Source organism: Phalacrocorax carbo, chromosome 2, assembly GCF_963921805.1.
Source record: "Phalacrocorax carbo chromosome 2, bPhaCar2.1, whole genome shotgun sequence".
Lineage (NCBI taxonomy): Eukaryota > Metazoa > Chordata > Aves > Suliformes > Phalacrocoracidae > Phalacrocorax > Phalacrocorax carbo.
In genome coordinates, this window is record NC_087514.1 from 66,319,010 (window position 1) to 66,341,183 (window position 22,174).

Below are 22,174 nucleotides of genomic sequence, written 5' to 3' on the forward strand. Positions count from 1 at the left end.
TTTTTGTCATTTAAAAAACAGCGTTTGAGGTTTTATGAAAAAAGAATATTATTGCATCTCACGTAACAGATTATAGTTTCATTCCCAAGAGAGCTGGTTTTATCTTATTGTTGATTGCAATTAGCAACTTTTTTAAATCAAGAAAGTAGATAATTAAGTTTAATGCCTTGCCATAGCCTTAAAAAAGAAGTACTTAGAGGCGAGCCATACAATTTAATCCTTGCATATGTTTTAAATACAGTAAGTTGTAGTTCCTGGATACTTGCTTCTTTTCCCCTTCACAGAAAAGAGAGACAAAGTTCAAGGTACAAACTAGCACAGTTGGAAGTATTTGTAGCTTGTTTTAGTGTTAGAGTAGCATCCAAGACCATGTAGACAAGATAAAGTCTAGTGCTAAAGGGTTTTTATGTTAATTTAAAAAGCAGTGGAAAGTTGGGAGAAACAGAACTCTATACTGACTTAAAAATAATGGAGGGAACAAGCAAGGAAAAAATATTTGGTGTGCTTTACATTGTCTCCTTTTCCATTGTTTGGGTCCTTTTTGTCTTTTTAAAATAGGTTTTGCATTGAAATACCTTTAAAAGAAGATGACACAGGAAACTTGAGGTGGAGTTTGGAGCTACACCCAAACTTTATGATCACTAGTGCGTTGCCGTTAATAGGTGTAATTTCAGATGTAAACACCTGATTTTAATCTCGTTTTTCTTGCAGTATGTGCCATGAAATCCAGAGATAATAATGAATATTAAAAGATATATTAGCACCTTGCACATTGCCTACCTTACCTTACCACAGTTAGATTAACTGGTGTTGGTTTTAACAGGACTTGACAGATGATCAACCTGTGACTTTGGTTTTCATGTCTCCATCTACATGCCTTGATGTGTATCTGCTCCGATCAGCATTGTCTGTTTTTGTCAAGGACACATTTGTCAGTTTTGCCAGTTGTCATATCTGCTTGCTGGGAGGAAATCCTCTTGTTTCTGGGTATCTTCACTTCACATAGCTTATAGACCAGTCATTTTTAATGAGCTGTGACAAACTGCCATACCAGGGTTAAGAAAGAGCTACCAAGAGCAATGCTTTGAGAAATAATCTGAGCAGCTGCAAAAGCGTATTTTGTTAAGATGATTCCATTCTTTTCTACCTCCAGCCACTCATTTCTGTGATTTAGTTTGGGACATGGTTCCATAAACACTTGTCATCCTCCCAACTGTTGAGACAGCAAACTATTGTGCAGTAGTAGTTGTAAGGACCCAGGACTAGGGAAGTGTGGACTTACTGTTGGGGAAAACAGGTTGTCAGGTGAAACTCCCTGTCTGATAAGATTTGTGCCAGTTTAGCAGCTCTTTAATACTTTATCCCCATTGCCATTTCTTTCACAGACATAAAGGGTGCAGTCTAGATTATTTTGGATGACTTTAATGCATAAAGAAAACACTAATGTCTTGGTAAGTGTTAGGATGCTAACTAAGGTATGTGAAATCCAGATTTCAGGGAAAGGAGAATAGTTCAGGACAATGTGAACAAATGAGCTTGAAAAGAGAGATACATCCCTGAGGTGTTTTAGAGGAATGGGGCAATGTGTGAGAACCAGAATATTAATTTCCATGAAACTGCAAGATGGATTCTTCAGTCTGCAAAGGCCTGTTTGCAGGAGCTGGTGAATATGATCTATTTGTTGCACTTAAGTATTCTTTGAAACCTGGCAGGCAGAATGTCCCTGCTGCCTTCCACACTGTCCTCTGTAGCCCTGTGCCAAAGGGAACGGCCAGCTATGACAGAGGGGGAACAACAGAGGTGCCTGCTGCTCATACCCGAAGGGCCTTTGACAGTGACATTGCATGTCATTTTCCCCTGCTGGGTGGGCTCTGAATGTCCTTAGACCTGACTGTGTTATTCCTCCCACGCACATCCTCTTTTTTCTGTTAGAGGGATGTTGTCTAGACAGATATTGAGAAATTGTTTTGTTTGAGATTTCCAGATCTGTGGTATTCTTACCCTTGGTGAATTATCCTTACTCTGCCCTTGTGTAGTTAAACTGAGTCTTTTTTTGGGCTGTACCTCCAAGCCTGAATGTTCAGGCGAGCATGGCTGTGCAGTGCATACAGAGTGAGTTTGATGCTTTATAGAAAGTGTCAGGCTAACATTGCATGCTGTGTGCCTTAACTGTGCAGCCAAATAAAGCAATAAATTTTAGGACTTGAAACAAAGAGTGGACAAAGGAGGGGAAGGGATGTTGCTCAGTGAGCACAGCACAGGTGCCTCCGTTTATGGTAGAGGCTGCATAGGGAGTGGGGAAGTTGTGTTAGTTTTTTCCAAAATGAACCTTGGAGCCCCATGCACCCTACATTAAGTAATGCAGTGCTTTCTGGTGGCAGTCAATTTACTGTGCCTTTGCCAATTGGTTCTTACACACCCCAGTTGTCCAAAAGGTTCGGTAATCCTGCCTATATTGGTGGGAAAAGCTGGAGCAGAGTTTGTAAACAAGCCTGGAGGTGTAGGCAGTACACTGTAATGACAAGAATCTGTTAGGGATAAAGGAAGAGGAGGAAACTCCCCATGAAGAAAGGGGGTTTTGTTTGTTTTTTTTTTTTTTAACTCAAAACCTCATTTTTCTTGGACATAAGGAGCTTGATTCAGTTGCCTAAGCACAGGCATCTAGTACCATTTGAAATGCTGGAGGGTATCCACAGAATGTTGGCAAATGTAACCGAGGACCTACAGGAGATATGTAGTCTTCTGCAACAGCATCTGGTAGCAAAGCAGGGTACCCTGAGGCCTGTCAGGTGGCACAAATTCAAGCCCAGAATTTCTTTTTGTTGAGTGTTTCTATTTACATGCTGCTTGTATCTTAGGAAGAGAATGTGCTTTTCCTAAAGACTGCACGTCATCATGCATTTGCAGCACTGGAAGCTGGTCTACCCCCAGGGGTCCATCTAAGGACATGGGGTTTCAGAGGGAAACTGAACTTCCTTGTAACATCTGTACTCAAGCAGAATTTGCAACAACAGACAACCAAAAGCTATTGAGACGATTGCTGTCCAGTCTCCACTCTTTTCCAGAGACTTCCCTCAGTAAGTTTGCAGATTACACCAAGCTGGGTGGAAGTGTTGATCTGCTGGAGGGCAGGAAGGCCCTACAGAGGGACCTGGACAGGCTGGATTGTTGGGCCAGGGCCAACGGTATGAGATTCAACAAGGCCAAGTGCCAGGTCCTGCACTTGGGTCACAACAACCCCATGCAACGCTACAGGTGTGGGGAGGAGTGGCTGGAGAGCTGCCAGGTGGAAAAGGACCTGGGGGTGTTGACTGACAGCCGGCTGAACATGAGCTAGCAGCGTGCCCAGGTAGGCAAGGAGGCCAACAGCGTCCTGGCTTGTATCAGGAATAGTGTGGCCAGCAGGAGCAGGGAAGTGATTGTGCCCCTGTACTCGGCACTGGTGAGGCCGCACCTCGAAACCTGTGTTCAGTTTTGGGCCCCTCACTACAAGCAGGACATTGAGTTGCTGGAGCGTGTCCAGAGAAGGGCAACAAAGTTTGTGAAGGGTCTGGAGAGCAGGTCTTGTGAGGAGCAGCTGAGGGAACTGGGGTTGTTTAGCCTGGAGAAGAGGAGGCTGAGGGGAGACCTTATTGCTCTCTACAGCTGCCTGAGAGGAGCTGTAGTGAGGTGGGTGTTGGTCTCTTCTCCCAAGTAACAAGTGATAGGACGAGAGGAAAAGGCTTCAAGCTGCGCCAGGGGAAGTTTAGGTTGGACATTAGAAAAAACTTCTTCACAGAAAGGATTGCCAAGCATCGGAACAGGCTGCCCAGGGAAGTGTTTGAGTCTCCATCCCTGGAGGTACTTAAAAGAAAGGTAGACGTGGTGCTTGAGGGTATGGTTTAGTGGTGGACTTGGCAGTGATAGGTTAGGGGTTGGACCTGATGATCTTAAGGGTCTTTTCCAACCTTACTGATTCTGTGATTTTATGGAAGAGGATGCTATCTCCACTGCTGTTCTCAGCACGCAGGGTGATCACTTTTATGGTAGGCAGGATCTGTCCTGAGGAAAACGGGCAGTGTTAATTCGCACTCTTCTAGCAATGTAGCTGATAGTTCTCCACTACTGGCGTACAGGAGGTAAGAGATTGCACTTCAAGGCAGAGAGTGAAAGAAGCTCCACAAAGGAAGCTCAAGGGATATTTTTGATTTTTACCTCAGTATCTAAGTTAGGTGAAGTAAGAACATTGAAATTATAGTCTCAGTTTAACAAAAGCACTAGGGCTAGTCCCTTAATACATGAAAGCTTCCCAGTAGGTACAAGGATGGAGGATTTGTCTTAGAGCTGGTAGCAGCCAACAGCCTTGTGACTTAATGCAAGGAGCATGTCCACCTGAGTCTGACAGAGTGGTTGTGTAGGAAGCCCAAGCTAGATTTCAAATTAGTGCTGTGGGTGGTGGTAGTCCAGCTGCAGCAAAATGCTCTGAGTTGGGCAGTGTTCCTTTGCCTCTCTAGTGGATTTGGAACAGAGTTAGGTCATGCTACTACAGCTACCCACCATAGGTGGTTAAAGTTAGTTCAAAGCTATCTGTGCTACCTGACCTGGCTGTTTTGAGCATTATAGAACTGACACACCACTGCCTCTCTTGGGACATGTTGGTAGGACTGTGGTCAGCCAGTTATGTACTTTGATGTTTCTCACTGTAAAAAGAAGCAAGCAAAGACCAGTTCATCAGTGTGCTGCTGTTCTTTCAGAACGTTATTCTTGCTGTTTTACAAGGTCAGAAATACTCCTGGTTTGTTGACCTTCTGGATATGCTGCAAAGTCCATCTGTTTGAGTGACTGTTTGTAAAGAGCTGCTGCAAGTGTGGGGGTTGGCTTGCGAGGGAAGGAGGGTAGTGGGACGTAAGTTGATGTATATATCCCACTCGTGTGGCATGGAGGAGATGGAAGATGTGCTCAGGTTTTAAGTTATTCTGTGTAACTCCTTTTTTATATCTTCATATCTTTATCAGAAGAATTTGCACTTTGATTCAGTTCCCTTCAGTCTCTTAGGCCACAGAATGAATGAATAAATAAATAAATTGAAGCTTGCTTTGAGAGATAGCAAATTGGCCAGATAAGCATTGTTTAAAACTGAAGAATCAGGTACAGCTCTGCAGTAGGATAGGCCACTTATGTGTAGTAATCCCTCAACATTTTCAGGGCTCTGAGTGTGCTGTTGATATAGGAGATAACAGGAGTCTTTCTTCCTCTTTTTTTTTTCAGAGATTTTGCACAGAAACTAGCGAGTGCCCTAGCCCATAATCCCAACTCAGGACTCCATACGATCAACCTTGCTAGCAATCCACTTGAAGATAGAGGTACCGTAACATTTATTTTTCTCTTTCTACAAATGTAATAGGAGGATCACTGCTGCTCTCTTCAGCTTTGCCTAAATAATAGGTTATTGTTTTGTGGGTAATGCTATTGTAAATACCTGTTGTTCACAAGTGTCTGAGAATTGTTATTCTTTTTTGATTTATACATATCCATTAGCTTGTTAAGAGATATTTAAATGCCTTAAACCAAACATGGATTTAATTAAATCTCATTGCGTTTTCATAGAGGTTTCTTTTAAAGGAAGATAGAACACTGTGACTGTTTAGGACTAGAGAGTAAAGTGGTATTTTTAAAAGCAGTGTAATCGATTCAAAGATGAAGCATGAGGCAACTTTGTTCCTTGGATTACATTTTCCTGATGGTTTTGTGTTTTTATTTCAGCCATAATTCCATACTTACTTTCAGTATTGAAACTGTTCCCTTTTCAGCTTTGTGCTAGTCTGTCCTTTTGCCAGTACTTGGCGATGTTCAGTAATACTGGCATAACTGGCATCCTTATGGAGCAAAGTGCTGTTGACTCCACAAGATGGAAAATGAAGCTGAAGAGCTCAGCTTTTCTCAGAGTAGGCACTGCTAGGCATGATTTCAGTATATATCAAGTCAAGACATTCCCCTGCTTTGTCTACTCTCTTTTCGCCCAAGAGGCATTTATTTTAAAAATAAGGTTACATTCTTTCAGCCTGGAGTTGACCTTCAGTGCTGCCCATGTGAGATTTCCATTTGCTTCACTTAATGCATTCCAGGCACACAGTGTTCTGGGATCAGATTATCTTGTACTCCTGTTGGGCCAGAAGGAAAATAAGAATTTTATACAGTAAGCCTTTTCTTGTTTTATTTGTTTGTTTGGGGAAAATTTTCCAGTCTCTTTGCTGTCATGATTCAAAATGAAAAAACTGTTCAGTTTGATTACAACCTAACTGACTCAGAGTTTTCTAGGTGTGTCTCCTTTCCTGTTGTTTCAGTGAAGAAAAACAGATGGGAAGGGGCTTTATCCCCTTCCTCTTTTGTATTTCTTTTCCTTTTAACTAGAAACAAGTATGAAAATATTTTTGGTTTTAAGCTACTCAGAGTAGATTTTTATTTAAAATTGTTCACATAGATTGCTCTTCTGATTACCTCTTGCCTGCTGATTATTGCTTGGCCTCCTTAAGAATCCGTACTGCATGAAAGCCAGTGTTTTGCTGAAGAGCATTATTGTTACAATGTGCTGTAGGCCTAACTGCACTGTAGAAAATTTTCTGTTTTAAGTTGGAAAAAAGGCTGTCACGTTGTTGATTTTGCTTTTGAAGAAGTGCATTTAGATGGTGTTATATGAAAGGTTTTTGTAAAAGGAACTAATTTTAATCTTGAAAGGAAAAGAAATAAAGCATTTGGTAGGTAGTCTATGGTGATGAGGATTTTTTTAAAAAAAACATATCAGCGTGGATACTTTCTTTGCACCAAACCTATCAATTCAAATCATTCTGCAGTATCCACATACAAGATACAAATGAAATGCAGAAACTACAACTTGGAGAAGTAAGTAGGGTTTTTTTCATTATCTCAGTCTCTCCTATCACATATGCAATTAAGATTTGACCTTTTCATTAGAGAATTAGATAAGTTATATGAGCAATTAAAGGGAAATTAACTATAATTGCAATGTGCAAATATTGCAGCTTTTCAGTTTAAGAAAGATTTACATGTCCTGTGATCTGATATTCAGTGAGTACAATGTAGATTTGACTTTATTAAACTGAAGAGGCAGCAAGCATTTAACAAGTAAAAGCTGGCATAATGGAGATTCATTTAAACATATGGATTTTGGAAAATACCTCTTGAAAAATCACCTCCAGGTACTGAAAGTTCAACCAGACTAGTTTGCAGTTATAAGGGAAATAATGCAGAATTGTGTGAATTATAGAATCATAGAATCATTAACACTGGAAAAGACCTCTACGATCATGAAGTCCAACCGTCAACACAACACTACCATAACATACCTAACACCATAACTACCATAACATACCAACACAACATACCTAAACTATGCCCTGAAGTGCCATGTCTACACCTTTTTTTGAACACCTCCAGGAGGCTGTAGTGAGGTGGGTGTTGGTCTCTTCTCCCACGTCACTAGTGATAGAACGAGAGGAAATGGCTTCAAGCTGCATCAGGGGAAGTTTAGATTGGATGTTAGAAAAAATTTCTATACTGGAAGAGTGGTCAGGCATTGGAACAGGCTGCCCAGAGAGGTGGTGGGGAAGAACTTATTGTGCCTTGTTTGAGCAAAAAAAAAAGCCCACCCTAAGCTGTTACACATTATTGAGTACCAATAAGTAAAGACATGATACAATTACATTAATGCAACTGTCTGTATTTCAATAACGTGAGAAGTCTGTTTAGTTTAACTAAGGCATAGAACCTGGCTTCAGTTCAAATACAAAGCAGTGTTTATATGAAGTGTTTTACACTGAGGCAAGTCTCTTAATTTGTGATCGGCTTCCCTTTATGGTACTGTCAATATTTGTGAGACTAACACCTGGAAAGTTTATTATCAATCTTGGCTTTAAAAGCTAGTCATGCTGAAGTGATGGGAGTTTTGCTTTTGGCTCTACTAGGATCAGAATTTAATCTTATATTTTGTTAAAAATAATTCAAACAAACATACTGAAGCATAGAAATACTCAAATTCAAAACTGTGTGCCTGGATGCAGTTAACTCTACTTCTGCCATCAGAGCTCTCATCTCTGTTGTGAGGTTAGCAAAAATGTGTGGCTTTAAAGAGCGTTCAAAGGCCTGAATGACCAGAAGCACTTTTTCTTTCCTGCACCTGATTCCTGTATCTTGTAATTGGGTGGATCCTTAACCCTCAATGATGGTAAGATGTTAAAATTGTTCAGGTTGGCTAGAGTAAGCATATGTATGCGATATACTAGTGGGCTATTTCATGTCTGCATATGTGGAAAAGGGTATCGGCTTTTTCATTTACTGTGTTTTGAAACAAGTAAAAGGCTTTACCCCCTTTCTCTTTGCCCTTTTCTATCTGAGTGAGTTGCTCTGGAGGACAATATTTCACACCACAATTTAAGCCTGGAGTTTCTGTGTTGATTTATTCCTCTAATAAATATTTCATTGATTGGTTCCATTGTTATTTAGGATGTGCCCTCTTAATCAAGTTTCAATCTTTTGCTTAAATGGGGGGATTAAATTTATGGAGTGTGGAACTTGGGTACACTGAGAAAGGTCTTCAATGAAAAGTGCTTTATTCTTCCCCCTCGCCCCTTTTGTTGGATTTGTGCTGAGGTAGTCCAGTCTGTGTCAGCATCTTAATAGGTTTTTACTGTTAGGGATCGCAAGTGGTTGTGGCATTTCCAAGCTTGTGTCCTGGCTGGTAACCTGCAGGCTACTGTAAGGGAATTAAGTGGCCATTACAACTCGGTGGAGGTTTCAGGCTCTTAAGGTTTACCTCTTACATGGGTGTCTCTCTTGCCTTGAAGGCCCTTCCATTTAAAAGAAAATAAGAACAGTTTTAAGTTTTCCATGAAGCACCACTGTTGGGTTTTATTTTGTGGGTCTTTTATTTTTTTGATTGAACCATAAAGCTTCCAGGTTTCCCAAGTGCTGACTGTTTGACATGTATAATATCTTCCCTTTGACTCCTTCTCAGACGCATGCGTGCATTACATAGTTTTTAAACTTATATAAGGTGGCTTACTGATTGTTAACAGCAAAGTTCCCTATCTGTTTGGTGGTTAGCAAAGAAGGGATCTTAACTACATCAGTCATTTCAAAGATTTATGATCTAAACAGACAAGGTCATTTCAGGCCCATTCCCACAATGAGTGCAGTTCCCCCTGTACTTCCACCAGTTCAGCTTGCCCCTGGTGTGATTGCTGGGAAAACCTGAGATCACACAGTTAACCTGAAAATGCCCATTTTCTCTTTGCTCTCCCAACAGGTGTGTCATCTTTGAGCATCCAGTTTGCCAAACTTCCAAAGGGACTGAAACATTTAAATTTATCTAAAACCTCCTTGTCACCTAAAGGTATGTTTTACAAGTATGCCTCTTTTTCTGTTATAAAAGTTTCAGGCTTCTGTACTAATAATACCTGCTGTTACCAGATAATAAAGTAATTAATTCTGTAAATTATTTACATGTGTATTCTCAACAGTGCAGCTGGTTTTTTGCAGTCCTGCATTGCTGAACTGTGGGCTGGGTTCTGCATCCCCTTCATTACTTTGAAAAACTCGCTTCTGTAAGCTTTCGGCATGAATCTGTATTGTAAAGAAAGATTGAATTTAGAATTGGCATAAGTGTTATGTTTTATCTATGCTTCAAAAACATGTCTGAAGCAAAAACGTGTAGGGAATTTTCTGAATGTTTTGCACACAATTATTTTATGAAACCAAGTCTTCTGACAATGGCTGTTAAGTGGTTTGCTCTGAGTAAAGACTTACTCATTTTATACTCTACAAATTTCTGATTTTATATCATAAATGAAACGTATGCATATTTTAAAAGCAATAACAGTACTGAAACACAAGTCAGAAGCTTTCAGCATTTTTTGCATTGCTGTTTTACAAATAAGAGACACATTGACCTCTTAAACAGGCTGCCCAAATCCAGGGTCTCCTGTATAGAACATGAGTGTTAAAAATAGAAAGAATGCACTGACATTGTTGCAGCTTTTTTGCAGATGCTGATGACCTGGAAAAGATGAGAGTGAATTATGGTCTATGAAGGGCATTAGTTGATAACAGATAGGAGCCATGCTCTTTTATCCTTTTAATTATTGCTCTGTGAAGTGCAGATTCTGTGTTCTCCTAAACTTTAAGGGTTGACCTGGGGGAATATGGGTGGGAAGAAGGGGATTTTTGTTGTTTTTTCTGAGCGTTCTGTAGCTCTTGTTATGCTTAAGTAAATAGTAAACACTAAACTGAATTTATTCAGCCATAATTTTCATTGAAAAGACTTGATTAATCTCTGGGGTTGTTTTTTTCCGTGGCTAACTCTATTTTTGGTGACAAGCAATTGATTAAGAATCTTCACTAAACTTACGTGTACTCTTGAGATTAGATGTTCATTAATTTAACAGAAATTCATGCAGTTCTGGTATGCTCATTCATCCTATGCTTTTTTTCATGGGATCTGAAGGATTTCAGCAAGTGCTTCTTATCATTGAGTCAAGAGAACACTCTAGCTATGCTTCCATCTTTGTAAAGAATAAATGCCAGCTTGATGAAGTTCATCCACAAAACTTTTGTCAGTAAAAATTAATTCTGAGGTTATGAAAAGAACTCAGAAGGTTTCTGACACAGTTTTTTAAGGCAATCTTCAAACAAAAGCTGAAAATACATTCCGGTATGTCTAATACTGACCTTATGTGAATCCTAGTTCAGACTGCATTGCAATGACTATCTATCTGTTCTCCAGAGAGTAACATGTCACCATGAATACTGTCCCATGGCAGCTCCTCAGAATTCCTTAAAAAAGTATATGTGATGTCTTAAAATTTGAATTCTTATAATGCTGTGGACCTGAGAAAACTCAGATTCACCTCTTTGGTTGTCTCCCAAGCTGTCTGTCTTAGCCAGTTTTCCTTCAACTTAAGAAGATAGTACTGAATTGGTTTTAACTTGGGAGGCTATTTTTGAACTTGTAATATTGAGGGGGGAATATTGTAATATTTTCTGTGGGGAAGTCTAAAGGAGGCCTTGGATTCAGTAGGCTCCCAAGGTGCATGGATTTTTTTGTTTTCAAACCTTTTTATTTTTTATTTTGAGCTTATCAGTTTCAGAAATTCTGTACAATCCCTTACTGGTTTTGACCTTATTTAAAAAGTGCTTTCTATTCGAGATAAGTTTCTAAGCTTGAGAAGTGAAGTTCAGGTGGTACCTTCCCAGCTGATCTTTTTCAAATATTGTATCTCAAAGTTCCTGAGAGCTATTAACACTCTGAGCCTCCTGAGAGTGGTAAAAGAGCATGAAAGATTGTCTGCAAATGAAAGTGAGATTACTGTTAGAGTATAGCATGAGTTAGGTGAAGTTCAAACAAAAATTTATTGATTTGAAGATTCTGGGTAGATGGAAAATTCTAGTATACTAATTCAAAGATAGGGCTTGCTTTTCTGAGTCCAAGCCAAAGGCTAATAACAAAAATTGCTCATTCACATTGTTTGCCTTCAGTGATATGGCTGATTTTGAGCAGTAGGCCCTTTTTAGCCATGAAACAAGCAGCAATGTTGTGGATTGTTTGCATCACCACCACCTTTCTCAGACACTGCTCCTCAATTCCCAGAACTGGTTCTTGATAGTATATGCTGAATTGTTGCCAGTACATTACATTAATTTCTGCTGCTTCTTGTTGCTTATAAATGCTATTGAGAAGACTCACTGAAGTGAATCCAGAGCTATAAGCTCTAGTGGTTAAACAGAGCTTTTAGATCTTTCAGAGTTTCAAGAAGTATTTGTTTGATGTTTAGCTTTATAGATATGGTGTGGATTCAACAATGCAACATTAAGATAAAAGAAAAATTACACCTAACTGAAAAGTTTTGAGACTTGGCAGAGGTGTCACTGTGCTTTGACTCTTTTCAGTATCAAAAGCCTCCTGAAACCAAGAGCTGTACTACTAACCTGAGAGACTTACTTAATATTTGGAAGCTTGGAAAACTAAAGCACTGAAGTGGGGTATTTTGGTCTTCAGTGGCTTGCTAGCTGCTTCTTCTACATCCTCACTGATAAATCTGTTTCATAATAGTTTTAAATTGAAGAATGCACATGTTCCGTCCATTGAATGCCAGTCCATTTTCACTGACCAGTAGCTTTGAGAAATTGCCCAAAATTGTGTAGTAGATCAAAACACATGCCTACTGTATAGCTTTGCCCAGGCATTTAAAAAACACGCACATGTACTGCTTGAAAGGCAGCAATAGCCATCTACAATAAATTAAAAACTTGGTGGTTATCTCCAGAACCCTGAGATGAAAGTTAGATTTGCTGGAAGTAGCCACATCAGAATTGGTATTTGGAAAAGTGGAATAATTTTAGAGGAAGAATCAAACAATCACAGAATCAGGAATCATCTAGTCCAACCTTTCTGGGAAGAGCAGAGTCTAAACAAGATGGCCCAGCACCGTGTCCAGATGACTCTTGAAGGTGTCCAACGTGGCCGAGTCAACCACTTCCCTGGGGAGAATATTCCAATGGGTGACTGTCCTCAGTGTGAAAAATTTCCCTCTTGTGTCCAGTCAGAATCTTCCCAAGAGCAATTTGTGTCCATTCCCCCTTGTCCTCTCCATGTGACTCCATGTAAGAAGGGAGTCTCCATCTTCTTTGTAGCTGCCCCTTAAGTACTGGTACATGGTGATGAGATCCCCTCTAAGCCTCCTTTTCTCAAGGCTGAACAAACCCAGTTCTTCCAGCCTATCCTCATATGGCAGCTTCCCAGTCCTTTGATCATCTTGGTGGCCCTTCTCTGGACCCCTTCCAGCCTGTCCACATCCTTTTTGTAGAGCGGGGACCAGAACTGCACACAGTACTCCAGGTGTGGCCTCACAAGCGCTGAGTAGAGTGGGATAATGACTTCTTTATCTCTGATAGCGATGCCCTTTTTGATGCCACCCAGCATCCTGTTGGCCTTCTTGGCCGCAGCAGCACACTGTTCGCTCATGTTGAGCTTTCTGTCCACCAGGACCCCCAGGCCCCTTTCCACAGAGCTGCTTTCCAGCCAGGTGGATCCCAGTCTGTGCTGCACTCCCGGATTACGTTTTCCCAGGTGCATGACCTTACACTTCTCCTTGTTGAACTTCATAAGGCTCTTGCAGGCCCACTCCTCCAGCCTATCCAGGTCTCCCTGCAGAGCAGGTCTCTCTTCTGGAGTGTCTACTTCCCCACTCAGCTTGGTGTCATCAGCAAACTTCATCTGGCTACACTTGATGCTGTTATCCAGATCTCTTATAAAGATATGGAATAACATTAGGCCCAATATTGATCCCTGGGGGACTCCGCTAGTGACAGGTTGCCAGTTTGAGAAAGAGCTATTTACCACCACCCTTTGGGTGTGGCCTGTCAGCCAGTTCCCCACCCACTGCAGAGACCACTTGCCTAGGCCATAATGCATCAATTTCTCCAGGAGGGGGCAGTGGGAGACCGTATCAAAGGCCTTGGAGAAGTCCAGGTAGACAATGTCCACTGCCCGCCCCATGTCAACCAGGCAAGTCACTTTGTCATAGAAGGCTACCAGGTTTGTCAAGCACTATCTGCCTTTAGTGAAGCCGTGTTGGCTTTTCCCACTCACACGCTTCATTTGACTTGTGATGGCCCCCAGGAGGATTCGTTCCATAACTTTCCCAGGGATTGAAGTAAGGCTGATGGGCCTATAGTTACCCGGATCCTCCCTCGAGCCCTTCTTGTAGATAGGGGTAACATTTGCCTTCCTCCAGTCCTCTGACTGGTTTGTTCCCAACATGAGCTCTTTAATTTTAATGTGAAAAACATGTATTTGTTCTGCTGAAGAATTGAGAGTCTTTATGCATATCTTCATATATTAATTAACTATTTTCCTGAAATTACAGGCAAATCTGTAATTGAAATATTTTTAGTTTCTAGGTCTCGTCAGTTGTTTTTGAAGTTCTGGCAATTATAATTATTAATGTACTTGGTCTTCTACAAATACTTTCATCTACTTCCACATATACTTTTTATCTAAAGATTTGTTTGCAAGAAGAGACTGACTTAACATTATGGAGTAAACTCTGTTTTAAAAATCTGTTTCAAAACGGGATTGCACTGTTAAAGCCATTGCAGAGTTTGCAAAAAGACTTCTTCCCTGGATCCAGGACTTAGAGCCCACTGTAGCTGCATCAGGGCAGCTGATGGAGTGTGGTTCAGGCAAAACCAGGCATGCTGTGGCAGGAAAGAGTCTCATATCTGCCTGGTGATCTACCTTCATGCTTCAGTACAGTGATGGTAACAGGAGGTTGTTAAACAGTTATGTATGTTCACTGAAATTGTGTGCTTGCAGGGTCGGGGCTAGTTCGGTATAAAATTGGCTAAGCTGAGTACTTGGTGGTTTGGTTTTTTTTGGCAGGGGTGAATAGCCTTTCCCAGTCACTGAGTGCCAACTCGCTGATTGCAAACACGCTTGTCTATCTTGACCTCTCAGGGAATGCACTCCGCGGTGATGATCTCTCAGTAAGCACTTTCTTCTCATTTGTGAGTTAATGAATGGATATTTTAATTTATCATTAAGAGAATGGCAAAGCCACTTTGTTTAGATCCTTTTTTGCCTTTATTTCAGTACAGTGAGAACTGTATTACAGACTTTTAAATGGAAGGTTGAAAACCGTTGATTTCTTTTGACTTGGAAAGACTTAATTAATTTCTTCTTTTCAGTGTTTGTTTGTATAAATAAATCTGTGCACCTCCTTGACACATCCTGCTGAAGTTTGTGATTCTTTGAAGAAAGTAATTATTTTTGAAATTCCTTTGTTCAGTTTATAAAATGCTATAGAGGTACAGCTCTATTTTCTCCATAACAAAATCCACTTAGTTCTCAATTTGTATGCATTCAATTTTTGACTGTTACATCTGTGTTTTTCTCTTATATCAAACGTAGTGTGTGTATAAGTGTCAGGTTTTGAATTCTTTAAGTATTGAGCATCTAAAATATGCAACACTGCAGTCACTTAATCTTATTTAAAGTGCAGTCAGACATGACTGTGTTACTTTTTCACAGTCCTTACTAGCTTCAGATTCATCAGCACATACAAAGAACTAGCCTTTTCAGACATAAGAGGTGAAAGTTTCAGTAGGGCAACAGGATTTAAAAGGGAGCAAACAAATAGTTAAAGGTAAATAAAGACACATGATGAATTACTCTTAAAGAGAGAATAACTCAGCAAATAATGTAAAAACAGAAAGTAAAATAAAATATACAACTTCAGTAGGCATTGCTTAAATCTGATGTCCACCTACAATATTTTAAGGGACATAAATACAAAAAGTGGGGCTTTTCCTAGCCTGTCTGAGTGAGAGAGAAGCTTCAAAGAAAAGGATTATTAATACTGAGATCTCTTAATCTGTGGAACAATTTTCCAACAGGAGTAAGGAAATCTTGTTATTTAGCATTTAAAATAAACCCCAGGAAAACACAGGGATTTTTAAAGCAGGGACCTTTCTTGCACTGTAGGTATATGGTCGAAATGACCTAATTTTTAGAAAGATGAATCTATTTTAGAAATGCTGAACATGCTCTGATTGGCTGGATTTCTTGTGGACTTGAGCGCTCCACATTTCTGTGAATTAGGTCATATTTTTATTTTTGTTGTTCTCTGAGACTAAAAATAGCCCAAAGTAAACAGCGTATAGTAAGAAGTTTCACATATACTAACATTTGCATGACATATCCTATGCATTACTGAAACCATCAATATTTAAATCTTGTTACCAGTTCTGTATTCTCCCTTAAACCTTTAATGCACTGCTGGTATTAAGAAACAACCACGGGCTTTAGACGCAAATTAGTTGCTTCCCTCATGCTTAAAGGGGCTGACTTAAACTTACGAACCAATTAGCCTTTCTGACATGTAACAGCAACCTGAGTGACATTCCAATGTATTTCTAACTAAATTAATTATCATTTGCTGTGAAAGTGAATTGCAAAGAGTAATGTTTGGTAGATGGTGTCTGAGCACCGTTTTTCCCCCCTTTTAAAAAATGATAGCCTTCAAAAGTAAAACAGGTTGTGTTCATTAGGTGAAGTTTCAGACATAACTCTTGTAGTGCGACTTCATAATAAAAGTCTAAAATGTAATGAGAAGTAGCAGTCCAGTAATCAGTGTCATAATATCAAAATTAACATGGATAATTCTTTTTTTTCTCCATTAATTATAGAGCCTGTACAATTTTTTGGCCCAGCCAAATGCCCTTGTTCACCTGGATTTATCCAACACAGAGTGTGCACTGGATATGGTAAAGATGTTTTTTATCGGGATTCAAATACCAAGGAAACATTCCCCACCTTCTATCCCTAGGTGCTATTCTAGGTTAATATAAAGTAAAATCCGTCGTCTTTGTTTTAAACCAGGTGTGTGGAGCCCTCCTTCGTGGGTGTCTTCAGCATCTAGCTGTCCTTAGCCTCTCTAGGACTCTTTTTTCTCACAGGTACAGCTTTAAAGTAATTACTCTCAACTCCTAAAATATTTTGGTTTATAATTTCTTGCTCTCATGTTGCACCTTTCTTTTTAAGAATAAATCTAGGACTTTATACAAGTCTTAAAAGTCTTAGTTCTTTATGAAGTAAGTATTATTTATTCCAAGCAAAATGTTTTCTTTCCCTTTCTGCTCTTTGCTAGATGGCTGTAAAATAAGCTACCTCGTCTAATACATTTTTTGTGATACTGATGCAGTGGAAAGTCCATATATATCTTTCGTCTCTAAGAGGCATAGCATCAGGCTTTGAAGTCTGACTGACTTGACTCCTCTTTAAACTTGGTTTTTAAAGTTTGTTTTTTTCATGATTTCATGATGATTAGAAATGCTTTTTTTTTCCTTTTTTTGGTCCTTTTCTGGGAGGAAGTCCCTTTGAAAGTCTTTGAGACTGAACATTGACTTTGTAGAATACTTGCAGTGTAGGAAATATTAACAATAGCTTCCCTTTTCTACAGATCAGTGTCTTGGGTCCATATCAGAGATAATACCTAATTGGGGGTAAACTACTCCAGCAATGAGTAATTATTCTAGTGGTGAAAAGGCAATTTCAGGGTTTTTGTGATGTCCTGTTTGATCTCCTACAAATAAGATATGTTTGCTATTAACCAGACCTAAATGATCATTCTTTGTAGTTCATCAAACAGAAGTTAGATAGTAATGTCTTCTGTGCAGCAGTGCAATACTGAGGATTGGTTGTTGAATCAACATTTTGATGACATTCTATTTCTAAGCTAATTGAGAGCCACTGATTACAGAGCTCTTGAAGGTAGAGCAAATTAAACATGTAAAAGATCATTACAGTTCTGATGTTTGCATTCACTATTTGTTGGAATGAGGAGTGTCTAGATGCTACTTCTTAATAAATTTGTTTACTTACAGAAAAGGAAAAGAAGTTCCTCCCTCCTTCAAACAGTTTTTCAGCAGCTCACTTGCTTTGATGCAGATTAATCTTTCGGGAACTAAACTCCCTCCTGAGCCTCTAAAGTAAGAATTTAATTTCATTTTCTCCTGTTGCCTGAAACCTAGTTTGCATTGTTATTATGTGAGTGCCTCATATTAAAAATGAAGAGGAAAGGATGTTGCTTTTTTTTTTTCCACTGTACATTATTGATATTGCAAGAGTGAGTTTCATAATGATCACACATTCAAGAAATGTTTCCATCTCACAGTTGGGTCTATTAATCATATTTTGTTCTGGGGAATGTCACGGCTGTTTAGCTTCCATCAACATTTTTTTGTGATAAAGTTTTTGCTTTGTGACTTACGAACAAAACTGTTTGCTTCACAGTAAAATGGGATTATGTATTTGTGCGAGCGCCATTCCTTTGAGGCTGCGGTGTTGCAACAGCCATTGTGAAACTGAACCTGTTGCAGTGCTTGGGAGGAGAGGCCTATTGCATGGAGCTTTGCCCTCCTTTTATGGGGAGAAATGATGGCAGCAACTCCTAGGAATGCAAAGTGCAACACATCTCTTTGTTATAAGTCACCCACCCTGTGGCTAGCAGGTTCTGATGATGTGAATTGGGCACTTCCGTTGCCCACGCAACACTGGAGAGAAAATTCCTCTTACAGCCTAATGCAGGCTGAGGGAGATTGTGTAGCACTGTGTCACCCTTCCTATGGCGTGAGCGGTTCTGAACTGTGTTGAACTTTCCAGACGTAAAATTTAAAGGTGTGTTTTAAAGTCAAGATAGATCTAGATAGATAGGTCTAACCTCGATAGGTCATTCTGTGATTCTGGCAGAAACCTTGTGTTTATTGGGTTAATTAAAGAAAGGGCTCCTTCCAGAGTGTCAACTTGCTAAAAACATGCACAATGCTATGTGTAGTAGGTGCCCAGACGTGTTCACTAACCATTTTGGGGAACACACCTCCAAAATCCCAATCTGGACTCAGATGTAGATGTATGTGTGTGCGCATTATACTTGTGTGGTTGGGAGCCTGTCTCCTGGGGGAAAACAGGGAAGAGAAGTGGACAGTAGCTCAGCAAGGGAGTAGCTAATGAATGGGAGTCAGTGGTAAAATCAGAGATGTGGGATGTGAGTACTACTGGGGGAAGCTAAGGGAGAGAAAAGTGGTAAGTGCCGCACAGGAAGAAGTAGTGTACATTATTTTGGGATATTTTTTTCTTAATACAATTTTCCATTGGAGAGGCCAGAACAATATGATGCTTAAGTGAGATGCACTGGATTGAAATCAATATTCAACTGCTGCAGCCTACCATTTTAGCTCTGATCTTTCACTCTTCTGTGTGTGCTCTTGGTTGCTCTCTTGCTTGCTTAGACTTTGCTAAGATTAGGAAGGTATGGTACTGGTGTGTTTTCAAACAGAAGGTGATTATTGAGAAACGTATTGGTTGATTCTGATTAATTTAGGGCTATTGATTAGGGCTGTGGTGCAGGGCAGCAGGGAGCTATGTTTAACGAAGCAAGAAGAATGGAGGATATAATCTGTGACTAATACACAAGACAATCTTATCAGTGTTACAAGAAAAAAAGAATGCTGTGAGACACTGAATATATCTACACTGATTAGGAAAGGTGAGAAGTCCCGAACTGTAAGGTTCATATTTAGCTCTTCTCCTTGACATGTTGAGTATCTCTGGGAGTGTGAGGAGTTTTGGCAGGTGAGTGGTCTACAATTGTCTGTACTCATGGAAGATGTTATTGTGTAAATTTATCCCAAATATTTGTGACCCCTTGATCTGGCAGCCATGCAGCAAACAAGAAATTCCTAGTCCTTTTCAGCCAAAGTGGTCTGTATTAGCAAAAGCCTGCTCTGTTGATAATACTTAAGCTAATCTGGCTCAATTTGACTGAACTGGGTTAGAGGAAGTTACTTGAGTGACTGGTGTTGGTGGAAGAGGCAGTGATGGGCAGTGTAGGATGAGCTGAGAGTAGTAACCTCTTTTGCCAGCACAGAGAGCTCCAGAAAGGAGTATCTGTCCAAAGTCTCAGCTGGATAGCATTCTGGCATGGGTTTCTTCTGTTTTGTTCTGATGGCAGTGTTCACCTCTGCCTGGGAGGTAGGACAGACTTCTTAATATTGTTTTTGGTAGTTTCCTTCACGTGCTTTTTCTCTGAGTTTTTTTTTTTTCAGTCTGAGCTGAGTGTATTTCACAACACCACAGAGAACTATGGTCTGCAGTACACCTTGCTTTCCCTCTCAAACCCTGTATGGCTTTAACAATGCACTTGAAAGGCATAATCTCGTCTTAAAAGGACTGAGGATGTGCTGTATCCTGGGGCAACTGCTTAGTCTTTTGGTCTTAACTGTAAGAAATTACAAAACTACAGAACAATCAAGATCAGAGGATTTGTTAAAGACAAGAAGATGGAAACACCTTTTTTCAGACAGACTTATTTGTCATTGCCAAGATTGCAGTAGCACGTGAGGGATGATTTCTAGGAGGGGAAAAAAAAAATTACATAGTGTACAGTAAGAGTACTTCTCTGGCATCTTTGATCAGTGCATGTCAAAAAGCTTTTGGTCACAAAAGGTCACAGTTAGATGTGTGATTCAAGACCAAGCCTGCCTACAGAAAAATATATAGGTAAAATGCAGGTACCTGACACCCTGAGTCCTAAATTCCTTTGGTTAATTGCTATTTAATTTCTTTCTTATCAACTTCCTTTAGATCAAGAGTTGTGATATGTGTAATGGCGTATGCTAACTCAGTGAGTTTAAAGATATTGGTTAATTACCGCTCAGGAAAGGAGGTGAACTTGCTTGTACAGTGATGGACCTATTAATAAAGTCAAGCCTTTCAGGGAAGAGGTTTACTAATAAAGCTGTACTGGGAGGATGCCACATAGTGGGTAGCGAAAGGGTGCTTTTAGTCCTTGTACATAGTTAATATAGTTAATGTTCCATCACAGCTTGCTCTTTTTTTTTTTCTTTATTTTTTTTTTAACTGAGTGAAGCAGTTTATACTCTTTTCCTTGTTTAAGTGTATGTTGGCATTTTTGTTCATTTACAGACATTGCCAAAATTTGTATTTTGATCTGTCGGTGCTATAACAAGACAAGTTTCTGATATGCTTCTCATGCAAATGCTAATTTCAAGGCCATTTCTTGCATTCTGCATGTACCACAGTTGACAAGACCTTTCCATGTATTGCCATGTGTGTGATTTAAACATAGTGGCTAAGTATAATTATAATATGTCTGCCTTCAATGCCTTTCAATGCTGATGATTTTTCATGACAAAGAATTGAGAAATTATGAGATTTTCTTAGGATAAGTTTATAGGAAAGAGGTTAGGAAGAAAACCAACCTATTTTTTCTTCCTGTGAAGAGAGTTCTATATTTGAAGCAGCACTGTGTCTCTTTTTTTAATCTGCATTTCTTTATGGTTGCACTGTATTTTTGAGGTTGCCTCAAAATATTTAGGAAGTTCCCTGCAAAATTATCATCAGCCAGATGAACTTTGAATTGAAAGTATGTTTGGGAGGGAAATACAGAAAAGAATCGTCTAAAAATTTGTAAAAACTGTTACAGAGCTTTCACATTTTTTTCAAAGTCTGCATATTAATGCTCAAGAAGTAAGTAAGCACAAGATATTTGCCTTTGTTAACAGCCAAGGTCTGAGTAACATTTATACCTGCAGGGCAGATATAAATAGGTTTAAATGAAAAACCTTCCCAGGGCGCACGTATTCTAAATGTGGCTTTTACCTACCTCTCGGATAGCAAGTCTATAGGCAAATGGCTCAGCAAAATGGATTGGTTTTTTTCTCCATGCCTCAGTAGTTTGGCTTCTGTTTGCTTGCTTTTGGCCGAAACAAAGTTCGGGGAGGAAGTCCTTCTGTTTCTCTGTTCAATTACTAATTCAAAGCGGCATCTGTTCTAAAGACACTGGAAGGTATACACACAGGCTGTGTTTCCTCCTTCGTTAAGACACGTACTGTTGTGCTTTCTGATTTGAGAATATTAATACAGATGTGATACTAACACTAACTTTTATATGTGGAAACAAACTTCTGTAAGGCTTTAAAGGTGGATTTATGAAAATCATAATCAGTTGTCACTACACTTTGCCATTCTGCCTAAAGGCAAAGGATACCATTGTCTGGGAACATAATTTTGAAATCTGTAAATATTTATTGGGTTGCAGAAGTGGAGAATTATGTGATACTTGAACACAATCCAGCATTTGAGTGTTACAGGCACTGTGCCGGGCTGAAATGGCTGGCTGCTCTGCATCTTGCATATATTAAAACCCGCATTTTTTTCCCTGAATTTTTGGAAAATCAGAGAGTTAGTACGGTCGTACAACAGAACACTCATTTTGTAATTATTTTATGCTCTTTGAAAGCAAATGTTGAAGAAAATTCATGTCTGATGAATATTATTAGATGTTGATGTAGCATTAGCTTTACTGTTTCTTTATTAGCCTTGCATCCCTGCAGTTTTTGAAGCTGCTGGAGTGTTCTAAGTGTGGCAGGTTTGTGCTGCCGTTGCCATTTAAGAAATAACCGCTCAGCTGGTATGGTTTGTTTTGAAATGGTTCTTCGCATTATAGGTGTATTAACTTGTGATCACTTAGATAATTATGATGATGATGAAAAGCTGCCGCCTTTTTTTTTTTTTTTTTAAATGGTTCTAAAATTGATCTTT

At 39.6% G+C, this 22,174-nt stretch overlaps 1 protein-coding gene across 3 annotated transcripts in view; it reads left to right on the forward strand.

The window, feature by feature from the left end:
- Positions 1–22,174, forward strand: part of CARMIL1 (capping protein regulator and myosin 1 linker 1) — a 201,098-nt gene that overhangs the window by 100,444 nt on the left and 78,480 nt on the right. For all 3 annotated transcript variants that reach the window (XM_064443149.1, XM_064443147.1, XM_064443146.1), the window contains exons 11-16: positions 5,248–5,342; positions 9,302–9,388; positions 14,435–14,538; positions 16,240–16,317; positions 16,433–16,509; positions 17,437–17,541. In XM_064443149.1, the coding sequence (XP_064299219.1) occupies positions 5,248–5,342; positions 9,302–9,388; positions 14,435–14,538; positions 16,240–16,317; positions 16,433–16,509; positions 17,437–17,541 (546 nt within the window). The remainder of the gene's footprint in view (positions 1–5,247; positions 5,343–9,301; positions 9,389–14,434; positions 14,539–16,239; positions 16,318–16,432; positions 16,510–17,436; positions 17,542–22,174) is intronic.